At 38.6% G+C, this 17,391-nt stretch overlaps 1 protein-coding gene across 25 annotated transcripts in view; it reads left to right on the forward strand.

The window, feature by feature from the left end:
- Positions 1 to 17,391, forward strand: part of USP40 (ubiquitin specific peptidase 40) — a 77,267-nt gene that overhangs the window by 31,746 nt on the left and 28,130 nt on the right. For 24 of the 25 annotated variants that reach the window (XR_006516007.2, XM_014862554.3, XM_044751561.2 and 21 more), the window contains 9 exons: positions 1,501 to 1,672; positions 3,498 to 3,582; positions 4,543 to 4,613; positions 5,090 to 5,409; positions 8,341 to 8,464; positions 9,992 to 10,049; positions 15,100 to 15,153; positions 15,936 to 16,024; positions 17,243 to 17,329. Coding sequence is in view for 24 of the 25 variants with exons in the window: in XM_014862554.3 (XP_014718040.2) it covers positions 1,501 to 1,672; positions 3,498 to 3,582; positions 4,543 to 4,613; positions 5,090 to 5,409; positions 8,341 to 8,464; positions 9,992 to 10,049; positions 15,100 to 15,153; positions 15,936 to 16,024; positions 17,243 to 17,329 (1,060 nt within the window). In the remaining variant the exon portion in view is untranslated. Of the gene's footprint in view, positions 1 to 1,500; positions 1,673 to 3,497; positions 3,583 to 4,542; positions 4,614 to 5,089; positions 5,410 to 8,340; positions 8,465 to 9,991; positions 10,050 to 15,099; positions 15,154 to 15,935; positions 16,025 to 17,242; positions 17,330 to 17,391 lie in introns of those variants that run through there. The other variant, XM_070489370.1, reaches the window with a different exon arrangement.

Here is a 17,391-nt window from a genome sequence, read left to right on the forward strand (position 1 = left end):
TAAATAAATGGCCATTGCTAAGAAGACAAGAGAAATCAGTGAGCACATAGTTGCACTAAATGAATTGTATCCTGGCCTGTCAGGTCATTCCCTTGGTACAAAGAAAGCCTGCTGTGAAAATCACCCCTCATATTTAAGTAGTTGTGGAGAACTGGCATGTAGTAACAGCAGACCAGAGGTGAGCAAAGGAAGGAATTGTGGATTCTACAGACTGTCGAGCTTAATGTCAATCTTGGGCAGAACCTATAATGGATCCTTAAAGGGATGGTTTGTGGGAACTTGATGATCTCAGCATTCTCTTTTGAGGCCTAACCTTGGACCCTGAAGTACTGGTTCTTCATTTGCTCTCTTACAGGGTTGATGTGGTATTGGGTTAGGGAAATGGATGTTTTCATGGTCTCCTTGTGGACCCAAGAGGCTGATTATGTGGCAGGGCTGTGTTCAACATTTTTATCATTGACTTGGAGCTGGGGGGAAAAAATAGCAGATAGATTGAATGGCAAACTAACATCAAAGGAAATCTCAAATCAAGACACTAAGAAGATAAAAACTTAGTAAAATATCTTATGTGCAAAAAATAACCTGCATGAGTGGTATTGATTATCAGTTGGTATAAAAAAACAAAATGACTTTAGGGGCTTTAGTCAGCCAGCGCTAAGCTCTTTAATGCGGTCATCAAAAAAGCTAATGCTACCTTTGACCACTAATTAGCTAATGTTAATGACCACATTAATAGAGTTGTGTCTGAAGTAACTGAATCTGGCGATAGTCTCATCCAGCTCTCCGTTGTCATGCTGCTGCAGTAGCATTTGGCACCATGCTGAAGGCCACGAGGTAGATTCAGAGAAGAGCAGCCAGTGCAAGGCTGATGCTGAAGACATTTGACCTGCAGAGAGTAGGCTCAGGTGGCTCATGAGAGCGACTTCAAGTGTTTCATGGCAGAGTCTGTGGGGTTACTGGAAGTAAGGATGAAATAGAAGTTGTAAATCTGGCACTTAATACAATTTTTGAAATAGGTTTCTAGCATTTTATTCATAACTGTAATATAATCTTAGGATTGGAAGATTTTGAGTGTCAGTATTTGTTCAGAGTAACATTGCAGAGTGTACATTAAAACAGTTTTTCCTGGGGCTGGCCCAGTGGCTCAGTGGTTGAAGTTCGTGTGCTCTGCTTCAGCAGCCTGGGGTTTGCCGGTTCAGATCCCGGGTGCAGACATGGCGCTGCTTATCAAGCCATGCTGTGGCAGTCGTCCCACATGTAAATTAGAGGAAGATGGATACTGATGTTAGCTCAGGGCCAATCTTCCTGAGGAAAAAAGAGGAGGATTGGTGGTGGATGTTAGCTCAGGGCTAATTTTCCTCAAAAAAAAAATTTCTTTTCCTTGGAATTCACAGTGGCAGAGGTAAGTTTTGTAAGTTGTAAGTTTTGAAGTTTTGTAAACAGTACCTGTTACAAAAACATAGCATTGATGGGTTGGGTTTTTTGTTTGCTTCTTTAAAGGGCAGAATGTGATTCTACAGAAAATAATTTTGAATTGCATCTCCACCTGGGCCCTCATTATCATTTCTTCAACGGGGCTCTGCACCCAGTAGGCTCTCAAACAGAAAGCGTGTGGGATTTGACCTTTGATAAAAGAAAAACTTTAGGAGACCTTCGACAATCAATATTTCAGGTAATTTAGCCTTACTTCCTCTTAATTTAGACATTAAGGTCCATCTCAAGCTGGATTCTCCTTTTCGAATATCCTACTCAGGATGCAACTATTAATTTTCAAAGCTGCTTAGGAAAATCGTACACTTGCCACTTGCATAGAGAGAGGGCCCAAATGTTGTCCCCTTACTTGTAAGTTTTTAGAGAGGCTTATCTGCATGGACAAGACTCACACAGCCCTGCCAGCCGGTTTTCCAATGGAGAGCCAAGCCTGCTGTATTTTATTTTGAGGGGAGAAAGAGTATAAAGTTCTCTTTTTTGGGAAAACAAATAGAATTATTTTTTAAATGGAGTGAAAAGATCAAGATAAGCATGTTGCCTAAAACCGAGAACTACTAAACAAATAAAAGCAGCTAATTTTTGTACCTTGCAGTATAGAATAGCATTTATTAATAAGATTCCTAAGTGAAGGGAAATACCTACTAGTCTCTAGTGAAAACAAACATCGACTCAATCATTGTCTCCAAATAATTTATTCAGCTGTGTTTTAATGACCACAGCAGTGCTCATTATTTTACTTATAGTGCTTTCATATAAATTACGTCCTTTGGTTCTTTTAACCTCATGAGGGCGGGCTAACCCCATTTTAAAGGTGAAGAAATTGCGATTTAAAGAGGTCTAGTGACTTGCCCTTGCTCAGACAGCTAGTTAATGGTAGAACTAGGACTCCAGCCCTGGTCTTTCCTCTGGGTCGCACTTGTTCACCCCACACTACTTCCTGATCAAGGAGCAGGGAGTTAGAAAATGTAAGCTTCTTTTTGTTTTCCCCAGAAATAAATGAATTTTCTGAAAAACTATCAATTATCAAAATGATTAGCTTTCTTTTGATTTTTCTCTTGTACAAAGAAAAGCAGGCCAGTTTGTTTTTTAACTTTAGTTGATTTGAATGATATTTAAACGTTGGATCAGTATCAGGATTTCTGAAATTGTCTAATATTTCTGAATTTTTGCATTAAGAGTTCATTTCTGAGCCAATCCTGGCAGTGTTGATAAAGGTGGACTTGGAGATTTGACCATGTCTAGGGTGACGTTTCAAATGCAAAAGACCTGTTCTCCTTTGTAAGTTTTAGGTTCACTCCAGTCTGCTTTTTGGTGTTTGAAGTGCGCATCTCTGTTATCTTAGAAGTAAGCCACTGGCAAGAGGCTGTGTGAGTGACACGGTTAACTCATCACTTGTAAATATGAAATTTCTTTTTAAGAGAATTATCTTAGGGTATAGTGGAGAGAGACTGACTAGGACTGACCTTTATGGGTGAGGTTATTTTGGCAAGATTCCCACAGTCCTCAGAGTCTTGGATCTAGAAACTCAGAGAACAGATCCCTGGTAATCTATTATATAAACTGGTAATGCCACTTTTTAAATTTACAGTGAGAGACATTCCTTTCAAGTAACAAGAATGTTACTGTCTGCTAGAGTCAGTGCTGCTCTTCCCTGAGCAGTGCTTTGGGGCAGTGATTCCTGGGATGGCATGCTGATGAGTTTGCTTTCTGATAGAAGTGGTCTTCCCATGAATTAAGTACAGTTGTTTAGATGGTCATGTGCTCTTTGTGTGTGCTAAGATTCTTCCGTCACCAATGGATGATCTAGCCATCCTTGGATTCGACTAAACAACGAGTGATGTCATCTTTCCATGTTTTGGCGTTGGGTGGGGATGGGAGTATTCATTTGCTCGCTCCCTGTGTCATCTCCATATGTAAGTTGGTGCAATGCTCTTCTTACTTAACCTGGAAATGTGATATGTGTGTTACTTTCCTGTGTTCTCTTTTCTTTCCTTAATATTCTTCAGCTGTTAGAATTTTGGGAAGGAGATATGGTTCTTAGTGTTGCAAAGCTTTTACCAGCAGGACTTCACGTTTACCAGACGCTTGATGGTAAGATAAATATTAAAACACAGCAACTCATTTTACGTATTTATATTTTTTGGGGGGTTATTTGTAATTTTCTACTCTTTGCCAGTCTTTCCCCACCTACAACTTTCTTAACTATGTAGATTATCATCACATTGTCAGTTTTCAAACAAATAATTTATCCAATTTATAATGTATCCAGGTTATGTAGTATGCAAAATTTTGTTAGCGTGGAAATATTTTATATTTTCTGAAATTAAAGCTACCTCTCTACCAAAACAATTTTTTAAAAGGCTTTGGAATTTTTTTTATATTACCGCAAATTTTTGAGCAAATGGTTTAGAACTATTTCAGTCGTATTTGTATGGCTTGATTTTTTTACCCCACTCTCAGCTTCAGATTTTGTAGCAAAAGTACCAAAGTACTTCGAGAGCTTAAAAGTTTTTATTTCCTTTAAATAACAACAAAACAATAATAATAGCAGTAGCAATAGTAACATTTATTTTGGACTTCACTATGCCAAATACTGAGATAAGTCTTTTGTGTGCATTATCTCATTTGATTTTCACAAAATTCTTCTATCCCCATTTCGTAATGAGGAAACTGAAGTGCAGAGATGTGAACAGCCGAATAGTGGTGGGGCTAGGACCATTTGATGCTGAAGCCTTACTCCCGTTCACAATGTCGAGTACTGTTGACCTTCATGTGAACTCTCTTTCTCTGCTTTCATGGTCACAAAGCTTATGTAACAACATGGGGAAATGCTTACATAAGTGAAAAAAAGGAAAACTAAAGAGTGGTGGAGGGCATAAAGATAAAAATAACGTGAAACAATAGCAATATCATAAACATAATTACTGCCTTCTTAATTTTCCTTGATGAAAATGCTTTTTCAAACAAATGTTTGTGTCTGAGCTCTTTCTTTCATTAAATTGTTTTCAACGATTGTGATGAACAGTCTCACTGATAATCTCATCTTCCTAGGAGACAGCCTGACACTGAGTGAAATTGAACTTGCTGATGGGGAAGACATCTTTGTATGGAATGGGGTGGAGGTAAGAAAGTATCAAAGAAGTACTTCATGATAGTTTGGGATCTTTTTTTAAGTCATTGTAATGAAATTTTATTCAGTATATGTGAAGGCAATTAGATATTAGAAAACTGCTGAAATGTCCGATAACTTTCATGTTCAGTCAGTATTAGTTATATGTTAGAGAGATTTATTAAGTACCTCTGTTGCGCCAGGCTGTGACTCCCTATGGGAATTCAGAAGGGGGCAAGCACCACTGAGAACTCATACATCTCTGTGTCCACTCCAGATTTCTCTCCTAAAAAATGAAAGATGGCCAAGAGAAAATTTCAAAAGAAAAATTGTTCTTCTGATATTTAAAAGACATTTATGAAAATTTTATCTCACTTGAAAAGAAAAAAATGAGAATTGTTCTAAAGAGTAGTCTTTTACTATGTTATTATGCTGACTTAATTTTGGCAAATATAAACTATTCTAATGGATGTCTTGATATTCTTCTAGGTTGGTGGAATCCAGATTCCAACTGGTAGTGACTGTGAACCTCTGCTTTTAAATGTTCTTCATCTAGCAACGAGCAGTGAAGGAGAAAAGTGTCAGCAGTTGATAGAATTTCCACATGTCTTTCCATCGAATGCAGAAGTAGGCACTGTATTCACATCTTTAGCAATCCCAGGAGGTGTTGTCTTAATCAACAATACTGAATCTATAGGAGAAAAGAACTGGACCACCATTCCCAAGGTAGACTTGAAGAAGACATTCAGAGAACAAGGTCTCAGAAACGGAAGCTCAATTTTAATTCGGGATTCTAATCATGATAACAGGTAACTTGCTAAAAAGAGAGTTCTTTTTAAGTTATAGTCACGTTCCAGCTGCATAACGACATTTTGGTCAACAACAGACTGCATATACAATAGAGGTCCCATAAGAGTAGTACCATATAGCCTAGGGGTGCAGTAGGCTGTACCATCTAGGTGTGTGTAAGCACCCCCTATGATGTGCGCACGACCAAATTACCTAGTGACGCATTTCTCAGAACGTATCTCATTGTTAAGCAAACCATGACTATATTTTAATTACAGTATTATCTCTTAGAACTCTAAAGCTTTATTTTAATAATGATAAGAGTTAAATACTTCTTTTTGTTTCTAGACATTGTGTTCTATGTATTGTAAATAGGAATGTTCTAGGTTAGGCAACTTGGAGAAAAATACTGTAATGTGATTATTTTTTGGTAAATGTAAGTAAATAATGTAGTTATAGACTAAATATAGTCTAGGTTAGTGGGCTGTAAAGCAGAATCCTATCAAGTGAATTTTGCTTAGCACTCATTATAAAACTGAAGGCACATTTTGACAAAAAAAGTTCCTGCAATTTTTTTATGAGGATACTAAAATCATAGAGAAATTTCTCTGAATATTTTGTCACAAGAATCTCATAGCGCAATTCAGTGTTTTGTTAGAATCCTTTTTATGACTCTTGAGATCCTTCCAGTTGCCCAGATGGGCTGTTTCATGGGAATTACACCCTTGATTCCTGTAAGCCCCGGTTGAAGCTCAGAAGTGCTGCTGCTCTCCGCATTTGGTATCCACGTCTGTTAACTGTACATTTCTGTAGTCAGTGTGTCTATACCCACACACTGGAAACCCCCAGATTTCCATTATTCAAGACTTCAGGTTACGAACGGTGACTCAGTTCCCTGCGTGGTCAGTGCTTTGGGTGTATTTAGATTGCAGTCTCTGTGTCATTATTTATGGTGGCTGTGATGCAGAGAAGCAGAGCACTGGTGAACTGTATATATTTTGAATTAGATTTATCACTGCTACTCTTTTGGACAGGCATTTTCCAGACATTTATTTCCCCACCTTGTTCATTTAATTTGAAAGTTTATTATGGGGGCTAGCCCCGTGGCCAAGTGGTTCAAGTTCCGTGTGCTCTGCTTCAGCGGCCTGGGTTCACAGGTTCATATGCTGGGCATGGACCTACTCCTCTCATCAGCCGTGCTGTGGAGGCATCCCACATACAAAGTAGAGGAAGACTGGCACAGATGTTAGTTCAGCACTAATCTTCCTCAAGCAAAAAAAATAGAGGAAGATTGTCAATGGATGTTAGCTCAGGGCGAATCTTCCTCACAAGAAAAAAACCATATATTATGTATTCCTTTATAAAAAGTAATAGACGTTTATTAGGATTTGGGAAATAAAGAAGCAAAGATAGGAGCTCCCAAACAGCACCCCCATACCACCTATGCAGTGTCAGTCACTGTTAGCTTTCCTGTTTTTCTGATTTCAAATAACTGTTTTTTTGTTTTAGGGTTTTTTCTTTGTAAACATAATGCTTATTTTGTAGATAAATAGTTATATCCTGCTTTCCCCCAAGTTTGTGGACTCTTCATGAACCTCGTTTCCTGACTACGTAGTGCTCTGTGTTGATGTTGTCATTTCCCTGCCTGCTCTTCTGTGAGGCAGCAGGTGTAGAGGGTGCAGACAAGGGCTCTGGAGCCAGCTGCCCCGGTTTGTTCCCAGCTTTATCGCTGACTAGCAGTGTGACCATGGGCAAGTTACTGCATCTTTCTGCTCAGTTTCATCTTAGATAGAATGGGGATAGTAATTAGTACCAGCTTCGTAGAGTTATAAGGATTGAAAAAGGTAGGTGCTTACAAAGTGTTTGCACATAGTAAATGCCCGATGTTTTAGCTAGCAACATCATCATTGTCACCTTCCTTCAGTTTTTCCTATTTTAAGGTAGTCTTCAGGGAACATCTGTGTGCTTAAAACTTTCTTAAGTTTAGGATTGCTAACTTAAGGTGGAGTCCTAGGGTGGAATAACTGAAATCAAGAGTAAAATTGTGTTCTAGGGCTCTGATACACAGTCCCAAAGAAGACTTGTGCCAGCCCATTCAGTGCCTCTGCGTGAGTTAGAAGTCACTCCTTCCTCAGGACCTTTTACTACCACTGATAGGAAAGTTTTGTTAGAATAAGACACTCTACTGCCATCTGCTTTCATAAAATAAAACTATAATAAAAATACAAATATGCAGGGGCCAGCCCAGTGGCGTAGTGGTTAAATTCATGTGCTCCGCTTTGGTAGTCTGGGGTTTGCAGGTTCAGATCCCGGGCATGCACCTAGCACCACTCGTCAAGCCACGCTGTGGCTGCATCCCACATAAAATATAGGAAGATTGGCTTCCTCAAGCAAAAAGAAGATTGGCAACAGATGCTAGCTCAGGGCCAATCTTCCTCTCACACACACACATGTGCACACACACGCAAAATGCAAATATGCAATGTGTGTGATGTGAATGATGCCCCTTATGTAGCACTTTTATGCAGTGTCAGTCCACACTACTGTGCGTGGCTGTCCTGTTAGTAAAATCAGTGTAAAGCCTGTGGGTGGGCTTCCGGCATGGGTCCTCCTTTACAGCTGCCCCAGTGATTCCAGTTTGCAGGCAGAAGTCTGCAACTTACTGCTCAGTTACAACAGTTCTGTTTGAAAATTGTGGCAGTAAGTTCTTTGTAAAGGTCAAAAATATTTGGAGTCATGAATATGGATTCCATAGAATACTACCTAACACTACAATAAAAAGATAGTCAGCTTTCAAAAAGCCAACTCAGTAGAACTTGTCACCTTTAATTAGTAACATTAAGGAACATATGGAGAATTTTAGACATGGTGGCTTAAGGAAAAGTACTAATTTTCTGATTCATAAAAGTGCTGTGTAAAGACAACCTTTTTAAACATCTTTTTGCCTACAGTTTGTTGACCAAACAAGAGAAATGGATCACTAGTATGAATGAGATTGACTGGCTCCAAGTTAAAAATTTATGCGAATTAGAATCTGAAGAGGAGCAAGTTAGAATATCAGCAACTGTTAACACAGTGAGTGGATTATAATTAAAGTTTGCTTGACGGTTTTTTAGTTAACAGAATTTTATTTAGAAAACAATATGTTAATCTTTCAGAACAGTTGTCTCAGTAGACTGCTAAATCTTAAGAAATCAATTTCTTATTAAAACATCTGATTATTGCCTATTTACCTGTATTATTAACCCTTGGCATATTTCGAGAAAATATGGGCCCCCATTTTCCTCCAAAGCTTAGAATTAGAATGTGAGAGTTACCTGTTTAATTAGTACATGGAATCCTCTGGCTTTGATAAATATAAAATGATGTTTTCAAAGATCTGTATTTTTAAAACAGGTATCTTTGTTTTGCTTTTGTGGGTTTTTTTTAAGTTTAACCTAAATTGCTCTACATTATACTCTTTGCTCTCTATAAAGCCAACTGCTCTTAAAAGGGATTCCTTCAGTCTTCCATTTGAAGACTGTGATACTGATTTCCTTAAATATTATTTCAGGAAACATCTTTTTATATTTCTGTAGTCTCAATTTGGTTTTTTTCCTGTATCGTTAAAAGAAACTTAGTAGAATGTTTTCTATAAATATTATAATTCCTTCAGATGCATTAGTATTTGTTGATGTAGCAGAGGGGACAGTGTGAGACCAGTTAAATAAAGCTCAGGAGACCTACCGCCCTGACCCTAAGTGGTAGGCTTTGGTGCAGTCCGGATTCCTTCAGTCTCTGCTCCTTGTTGGCGCACAGTGAGGCTCTGGTGGGAGGGTTGAGTCGATGATCTCTGACATCATTTTTACACCTCAATTTCCACCATTTTATGCCTAGAGGCAATTAGCCTAAACAAAAGAAAAGAAAACAATTGAAAGTAATTTAAATAGTGCCGTTGCATCAGTGTTGTGCATTTTTATATTACTTACGCTCATTGGCCCTGAAGTCATCATTCCTAACCTAAGGAAATGGTATTACTTGTGCTTTCTTTTGTTTGCTCTCATCAGAAAGGTTAGTGGTTTGTCAACTTGCCTTTCTAGCTAGAATTATTTCTTTAGTTTTCTGTAGGTGTCTTTTCCATTCCAGTTAACATCACTTTGGTAAAAACTTCACTGTTGGGGCCAGCCCCATGGCCGAGTGGTTGGGTTCACGCACTCTGCTTCGGTGGCCCAGGGTTTTGCTGGTTCGAATCCTGGGCACGGATATGGCACCGCTCATCAAGCCATGTTGGGACGGCATCCCACATGCCACAGCCAGAGGGACCTACAACTAGAATGTGCAGCTGTGTACTGGGGGGCTTCGGGGAGAAAAAGGAAAAATAAAATCTTTAAAAAAAACCCAAAAAACTGTTAAGATGTAAGTTTTTGCTTTTGACTTTGTAGAAGACAGAAAACGAATTTCAGGGATAGAAAAAAAATTTTTTTCAAGTAGGGAAAAACTACTAAATGTCAGGTAATTAATAACTCAGATAATCTGTATATGCCCACACTGACAATCTTCATTTTCCTCTCTTCCCATTGTTTTCAACTTATACACAGTCATTAGTTTATTTTTCTATTTTAGGTGGTGTTTGATATTCGAATTAAAGCCATACAGGAATTAAAATTAATGAAGGAACTAGGTAATCATTTATGTTTACTTTTGGTTTAATTTAGCTCTGTTTTTATTTTTAATTGAAGAAAATGAGTACAAAAATAATTTAGAGAAAACTTCATGCACCTGCCACCCAAAATGGATCAATGTTAACATATTGTCATGTGTTTGTTTTTGTTTGAAACATTACATATGAAGTCCTCTGTGTTCTCCTCCTCAGACCTAGCCTCCCTCCCTAGATGCCGCCAGTCTGTCTGGTTTGGGTGTGTATCCGGTCTGTGTGGTCATACTGTACTGTGTATTCTACTTCCATATATACATGTATGTGAATATTGTCTTTTTATATTTACATAAATTCTATCATACTGAATATAATGTTCTGCAAACTCACTCTTCCCTAGGCACTAGATTTGCTTTAACAGCTTTATTGAAGTGGAATTTACATACCATCAAGCACCCGTTCTAAGTGTAACTCAGGTACAACCAACAGCACAATCTAGTTTGAGAACTTTCCGTCGCTCCACAAAGATCCTTCGTGCCGTTTTTGCATTCCGAGCCCCTGACAAGCTCTCATCTACTTTCTGTCTCTATAAACCTGCTTTTCTGGACATTTCAAGTAAATGGAACCAAATAGTGTATAGTCTCTTCTGCTGGCTTCTTTCACTATTATACCACTTTTGAGGTTCACTCAGAGTTGTGTGTATCAGTGGCTTGTTCCTTTTTATTGCTGACTGGTACTCCACCGTATGGATATAGCACATTTTGTTTGTTCACCACTTGATGGACGTTTGGATTGTTTCCTCTTTTTGGCTTTTATGAATAATTACTGCTATAAACCTTTGCATATAAGTCTTTGTGTGGACATATGTTTTCAGTTCTTTGGGCTAGATATATAGGATTAGAATTATAGGTCATATGGCAAATTTATGCTTAACTTTATAAGAAACTGCCATACTACTTTCCAAAGTCGCTGAACCATTTTCATCCCTACTTGCAAGGTAGCAGGGATACGGGTTCTCCACGTCCTTGCCAAGATTTGTAGTTGTCTTTTTTTATTATAGCCGTTCTGGTGAATATGAATTAATGTCTCATTAAGTGCGTTCCCTAGTGCAGTGGTGGTGTCCATATTGATGTGCTTATTGTCTGTTGGTGCATCCTAAAGGATTCTACTAGGAAGCTACTGAAATTAATAAGTGAGTTTAATAAGGACTCAAAGTCAGTACACAAAAATTCACTCTATCTTATCTACAACAAGGAAAAAAACTGAAAATAAAATTAAGAGAACATTTATAATAGTGTAAAATATCATGAAATATGTGGGGATAAATTTAACAAAATATGTGCAAGACCTGTACCCTGAAGACTAGAAAATGTTGGTGTGAAAAATAAGAGAAGATCTGAATAGGGGCCAGCCCCATGGCATAGTGGTTAAGTCTGGTGTCCTCCACTTTGGTGGCCTGGGTCCAGAGGTTCAGATCCCAGGTGTGGACCTACACCACTTGTCAAGCCATGCTGTGGTGGCAACCCACATACAAAATAGAGGAAGATTTGCACAGATGTTAGCTCAGAGCAAATCTTCCTCACCAAAAAAAATAGAAGAATATCTGAATAAATAGAGCACTGTATCATGTTCTTGGATTGGAAGACACAGTATTTTCAAGAGGCTGATTCTCTCAAAATTGATTTGTAGATTCAATGCATTCTCACTCAAAAGCTTAGCATGGTTTTCTTTTGGTAGAAATTGGCAAGCTGATTCTTAAATTTATGTGGAAATGCAAAGAACCTAAAGTATCCATAAGAATTTTTGGAAAAAAAGAAAAGACAGAGTTGAAAGAGTTATACTATGTAATTTCAAGACGTACTCAAAAGTTGTAGCATCGAGACTGTGCATTGATAAGAGTAGAGATATAGAGCTATAGGCTACAGCCTCTTTCTGTACAGCCAGTGAGCTAAGAATAGTTTTTACATTTTTAAAGAGTTATTTTAAGAAGAAGAATGTGTAAGAGATCATATGTGGTTCTTAAAGCCTAAAATATTTACAGTAGAACTACATTGGGAATCCAGAAATAGGTGCAAGCATATATAGTCACTTTCAACAAAAGCACCAAGGTGTTTCCATGAGGAAGGATAGTATATTTTCAGCATGCAGTGCTGGACCACTTTCTATGCATAGATGCAAAAATGAATCTCCAGCTTTTCCTTATTTACATCATGTGAAAGACTAGTTCAAAATGCGTCATAGACCTAATTGTGAAAACCTAAAACTATAAAATTTCTGGGAGTAAATCTTTGTTACTTTTACCATAAGAAAAAGGTTTTTTAGATAGGACTCAAAAAGCACAAACCATGAAAGAAGAAACTAATAAATTGGACTACATCAAAATTTTAAACTCCTGTTCTTCGAAAGGCATTTGAAAAGGCAAGCCACAAACTGATGAATTTAAACATTCACTTACCAATTCTCCTAGATATTTACCAAAAATAATTTTAAACATATAGTATCCTTACAAATACCTTATATAAATGTTCATAACCAAAAACCAGAAACAATCCAGATGTCCTTGAGCTGGTGAACGGATGAACAAACTGTGGTGTATCCGTACAATGCGATACTACTCTTCAGTAAAAAGCAGTGCCACCCCATGCAAAACGTGGCTGAATCTCAAGACATTCTGCCGGGAAAAGAAGCTAGACACTAAAGAGTACAACATATGCTTAAGATTCCATTGATATGACATTTTCCAGAAAGAAAACCTAAGCTGTAGTTACAGAGGCAGGTCAGGATTGGGGGTAGAGGGCTGACACGAGAGAGTTTTGGGGGGTGATGCAAAATGTATCTCAATTTGTTGGTGGTTGCCAAGTGTTTATATCAAACCCTTGAATTATATACTTAAACTGGATGTGTTTTATTTTAAGTAAATCACACCTCAGTCAAGTTGATTAAAAGTGTATGGTTTTTTAAAGGAATAGTTCGTTGTCTTCTCATACAACAGGTCTCCCTTCTGCTCTTGCTCGCCTCCAAACCATTCTTCATGTAGCAAGCGATCTTCCGTGTCTCTGAGTCAGATCGTGTCTCCCCTCTGCTCAAAGCCCAGTAGTGCTCTTCCACTGCACGGAGGCCCCTGCCTTGGCCTGGCCTGCAGGCACCTGCTTCACGTGACCGCTGCCTCACTGACCTCACGCAGGCCGCTCCTCTGCTTATTCACAGCCCACTCCCCGTGCTGACTTCCCGTGAGTGTCTGTGCACAAGCTCTCCTCCACCCCTGCGGCTCCTAGTGCTGTCCTCCCTCTCTGAACTCTTCCCTTTACTCTTCCTCTCCTGATTTCAGTCATTCCTGTGGTCTCAGCCAAAATGTCACTTCTCCTGTCCTCCCTGACCGCACACTGTCAGTTAATCTCTGTTTTACTCTCATAACACCCTCATCTCCCTTTGTAGTACTTACGCTGCAACTACCTGTGTTTGTGTCTGAACGTCCACCTCCCCCCGTAGACAAGGACTCCTATGTTGTCAGCTTCCAGAACAGTGCCTGGCACATAGAAGATACACGGTGTTTGTGGAAGTGAAAAAATTTAAGGAAACAGTATTTAAAAAGCAGTTTGTAAATTGGAGAACTCTTTTCATGAGTTGTTTCAGTTGTCAAGAAATCTGTGTTAGAATTACATGCTAGCTTCACATTACTATAAGATACAGAACTCAGGAATCTCAGGAGATTCTGCCATGGTCTTAAAAGTTAGACCTCCGTAGGCCCATGCCCTTCTTGCCCTCTCAGAAGGTTCCACCCCTCCAACCCTGCACTTCATGTCTAACTCTGTAAGAATTCTGATTGGACTAAAAACCTGGTGTCCTCCTTCCCATAAAGTAGGCATTTTTGCATCCTCAAAAATAGGGCACACTGGCCCTAATCCATTTAAAAAGCATTAAAAAAATCACTGAACATCTTTTAAATATAGGCAGTCTCTGTACAGTTCCAATATGCATGAATTTCAGTTACCACAGTGCATTATGTAACATCAGTTACCCAGCGGTATGGTTCAAATTCCATTTACCACTGGAGATATTAACTGAGTAATTGCATAAACTACAGATTTTGCTACTAGCTCTTCAGTTCACCAGTCACGACATCAATAGCAGGTGTGCATCATGATTAGTGACCAAGGACTTCACTCTTTCAAGTCTGTCAGTGCTTGGTCACTGCTTATCTGTTACTAATTTCACCACACAGATAGCAAAGTGTATGGTTTATTGCATCCTTGTCTCCAGTAGTAAACCCACATGACAGTTCACAAGAATGGATAATTGAATTGGCCAACAAAGATGAAAGTGCAGCAAAGAACCAAAAGTATATGGAGTTATAGAAGAAATAGCTGACCATGGGAATGTTGACACTGCTGTTGTTCAAGAGACTTTAGGTATGCAGCCAGAGGCGCTTAATGAACGTGAGCTTATTGATAGAAGTGAGGAAGGTGCTCGTGACGAAAAAGATGAAGATATCCCAGAGGAACTGACACCAGCAAAAAAGCTCACATTAGAGGTGTTCTGGGAGACAGCCCATGACACTGAAGCACAAAATATAAAACACCGGGAGCTGACCCGAGCTTAGAGTGTGACAGTTTGCCTGGGGTAGAAAAGATGCTCACTCCACATTGTGAGCCATGCAGTGAGAAGAAGAAAACAAGCCCTGTTTAACTATTTTCGATATCTTTTTTCAGAGAAATAAAACATTTTAATTCTCAGTGTTTCTGGTGTTTTAAGTTACAATGTGAATATTGGTTTTGCTATTTCTTTCATTTTACTAGACATGTATAACGAAGTTTTGAATGTTTTGACAAAAGTTTTTAAAGGTCACAGAACAATTGTAACTTTCCTCACTGTTAATAAGATTGCTTTGCACGTTTCTGCTTGCACAGGCACTTTCACACCCCCGCACTACTGTGCAAATTGAAGCCTGCCCGTACTTATTTCTTTGGTTGTTGGGGTTTGTTTAGCTTATTTGTAAATTCCTGCTAATTCACCCAGTAGAGCATCTCTCCTTAGTTTTCTTTGTTTGGGGCACTAACCAGCTTCCTTTTATTTATAGCTGAGAACAGCTGTTTGAGACCTATTGATAGAAACGGGAAGCTGCTTTGTCCAGGTAAACCTTTTTGCTAGCCTTCAAAAGCTGACACATATTCATGCCATCTGTCTTTCTTAACACTTTTGCTTTAAGTAATGGCTTCCAATATCTAATATTCTTTAATTACCTTTTAGAAACTGATTTATAGGACATATTGTCATCCAGATATCTTCCCGTGTATTAAAGAAAATCTTAACCGAAAATTCAAACGCTTCTGTTTTCTAAAGTAAAATACCTATCTTTCTGATTAGCTGATGCTCATTTTAGTCATAGTTTTCAGCTAGTTATATCTTTCCAGATTTATTGTCAAAGTTTTTTATGTGTTTTGCTAATTTTATTTTGGCACTGGTTATGGAATAGAGTCTTTGTTCTCACCTCTGGAATGCATCTTGTCATCAGACTTCACTTAGTCTGATTATTGGTGGTAGCCACCAAAGCAGCTTTAAACTTGGAAGAAGCTAGTCCATCATTCATGAATTGATTCAGAATATCTAGCTTTTAATCTGTGTAAACAACAGCTCTTTGATTTTTATTAAGTATGAATCTTGAACATTCTTAATTGCCTCTTATTTCTTAGCGTTTTTGTACAGATAACAAGAATAATATATTCTAGAGTGTGGAAATTGAAAAATCAACGTAACTGTAATACATGTAATCCTTTAGCATGGAGTGCTGCTGCATCCTGTTCTTCTTTGTTTCTTGACATTCTTGACTTTCAAAGAAAGACTGATTCAGTATATTATTTTTCCCAGAGGGGTAGAAATGAACAATATTCATCATGTTATTAAAATTCTTTACAGTCCCAGACAATTATACTTTGAAGGAAGCAGGACTGAAGATGGGGAGTTCCCTGGGGCTGTGTCCTGGAAGAGCACCGACTTCCTCCCAGGTAGCGTGAGGTTGCCTGGAGCAGTGCCAGCCTTCCTCCAGTTGGGGCTCTTAGTGTTCTCGTGTCTGCCTTCACTACTGCAGTAATAGTCTTGCTTAAAATTTCTCTTTTCCTTAAATGATACCTTTTATTTTAGGAATACACCCGTATAGTTCTCTGTGTTTAAATAAAAAATATTATGTCAGAGCATATTCATAAGGTTCTTTTGCTGTGAAAATTTGGTGGTGAAGGGAGATCTTTGAAGTTGGGTGGCCACCAGTTTGAACCACCATACTTCATAAGTTCTAAAATGCACCCTTTTTGCCTCCCACATTTTAGCGTCTGTGAGATTGGGCTGCATCTTACAGTCAGTGGCACCCGGCAGTTGCAGCTGGCACTGTTTTTTCTTACCTACTAGTACATAAAATCATGAGTAACGACCAGCAGCATTTCAGATTTAATGAAATACAGTATGTTGATTTTGGACTTAATGACTCTCTGCAATAATTTAACAGGCTCACAACAGCTTTGTCTCTATCCATATTCACTTTCTGTATAAAGTACCATCGGGTTGACCTTTGCCAGAAGCCCTACCTATTTAGTAAACTCTTATTACAGTCCAAAAGTCATAATGATGTCCTTACTGTTAAGACTGTTTATCAGGTAAGGTGGACTCAGATCAGGATCCCCGTGGTTCCTGGATCCACTTTCATTAGTTTCCCAGCTACCTCCCCTTTAATTTGTTCTTCCCCTGAACTCTAGCAAATAAAGCACGACAAGCTAACAGGAGAAAAAACATGACAAGAGGAGGCTGACTTACAAAGGAAAAGTAGGGCTGTAAGGAACTGAATTGACAAGAGATCAGATTGACAGTTTTCCCGTGGGGTCTTGGGAGTTGCAGTCTATGGAATCCCTGGACAGAGACTAAGATCACAACCAAATGGCTCAGAGTAAAAAACACAGTCAATGCCAGTCCCTCTGAGGAGTGACTGAGAAAGAGATGGAGATCATAGGAGAATCAGTAATATCTGTGAGAGAGGTTTATGAGGAGTGAAAATATTGGTAATGCAGCACCTTACATTTCTAGGTAGTGGAGATTGTTGTTTAAATTGTAACATTAAATTACTCAGTGTAGTCTTGTTTTTACATAATTTGAGATTTTTCTTTTTTGGAAGTAATACATTTATAGAATTTTAAAGTTCAGATTAAATTGTATTCATACTTCTGTCTCGATGTTAGCTGTTCCTGTTTTTCGCCGTGGGGAGTGATGTTCAGCCTGGGACAGAGATGGAGATCATAGTAGAAGAAACGCTATCTGTGAGAGATGTAAGTAATTTTACTTTTTTGGGGGAGAGGTCTGTAGGTGTTTGGTATGGGGAGCAGTGGTA

This window comes from Equus asinus, chromosome 19, assembly GCF_041296235.1.
Source record: "Equus asinus isolate D_3611 breed Donkey chromosome 19, EquAss-T2T_v2, whole genome shotgun sequence".
Lineage (NCBI taxonomy): Eukaryota > Metazoa > Chordata > Mammalia > Perissodactyla > Equidae > Equus > Equus asinus.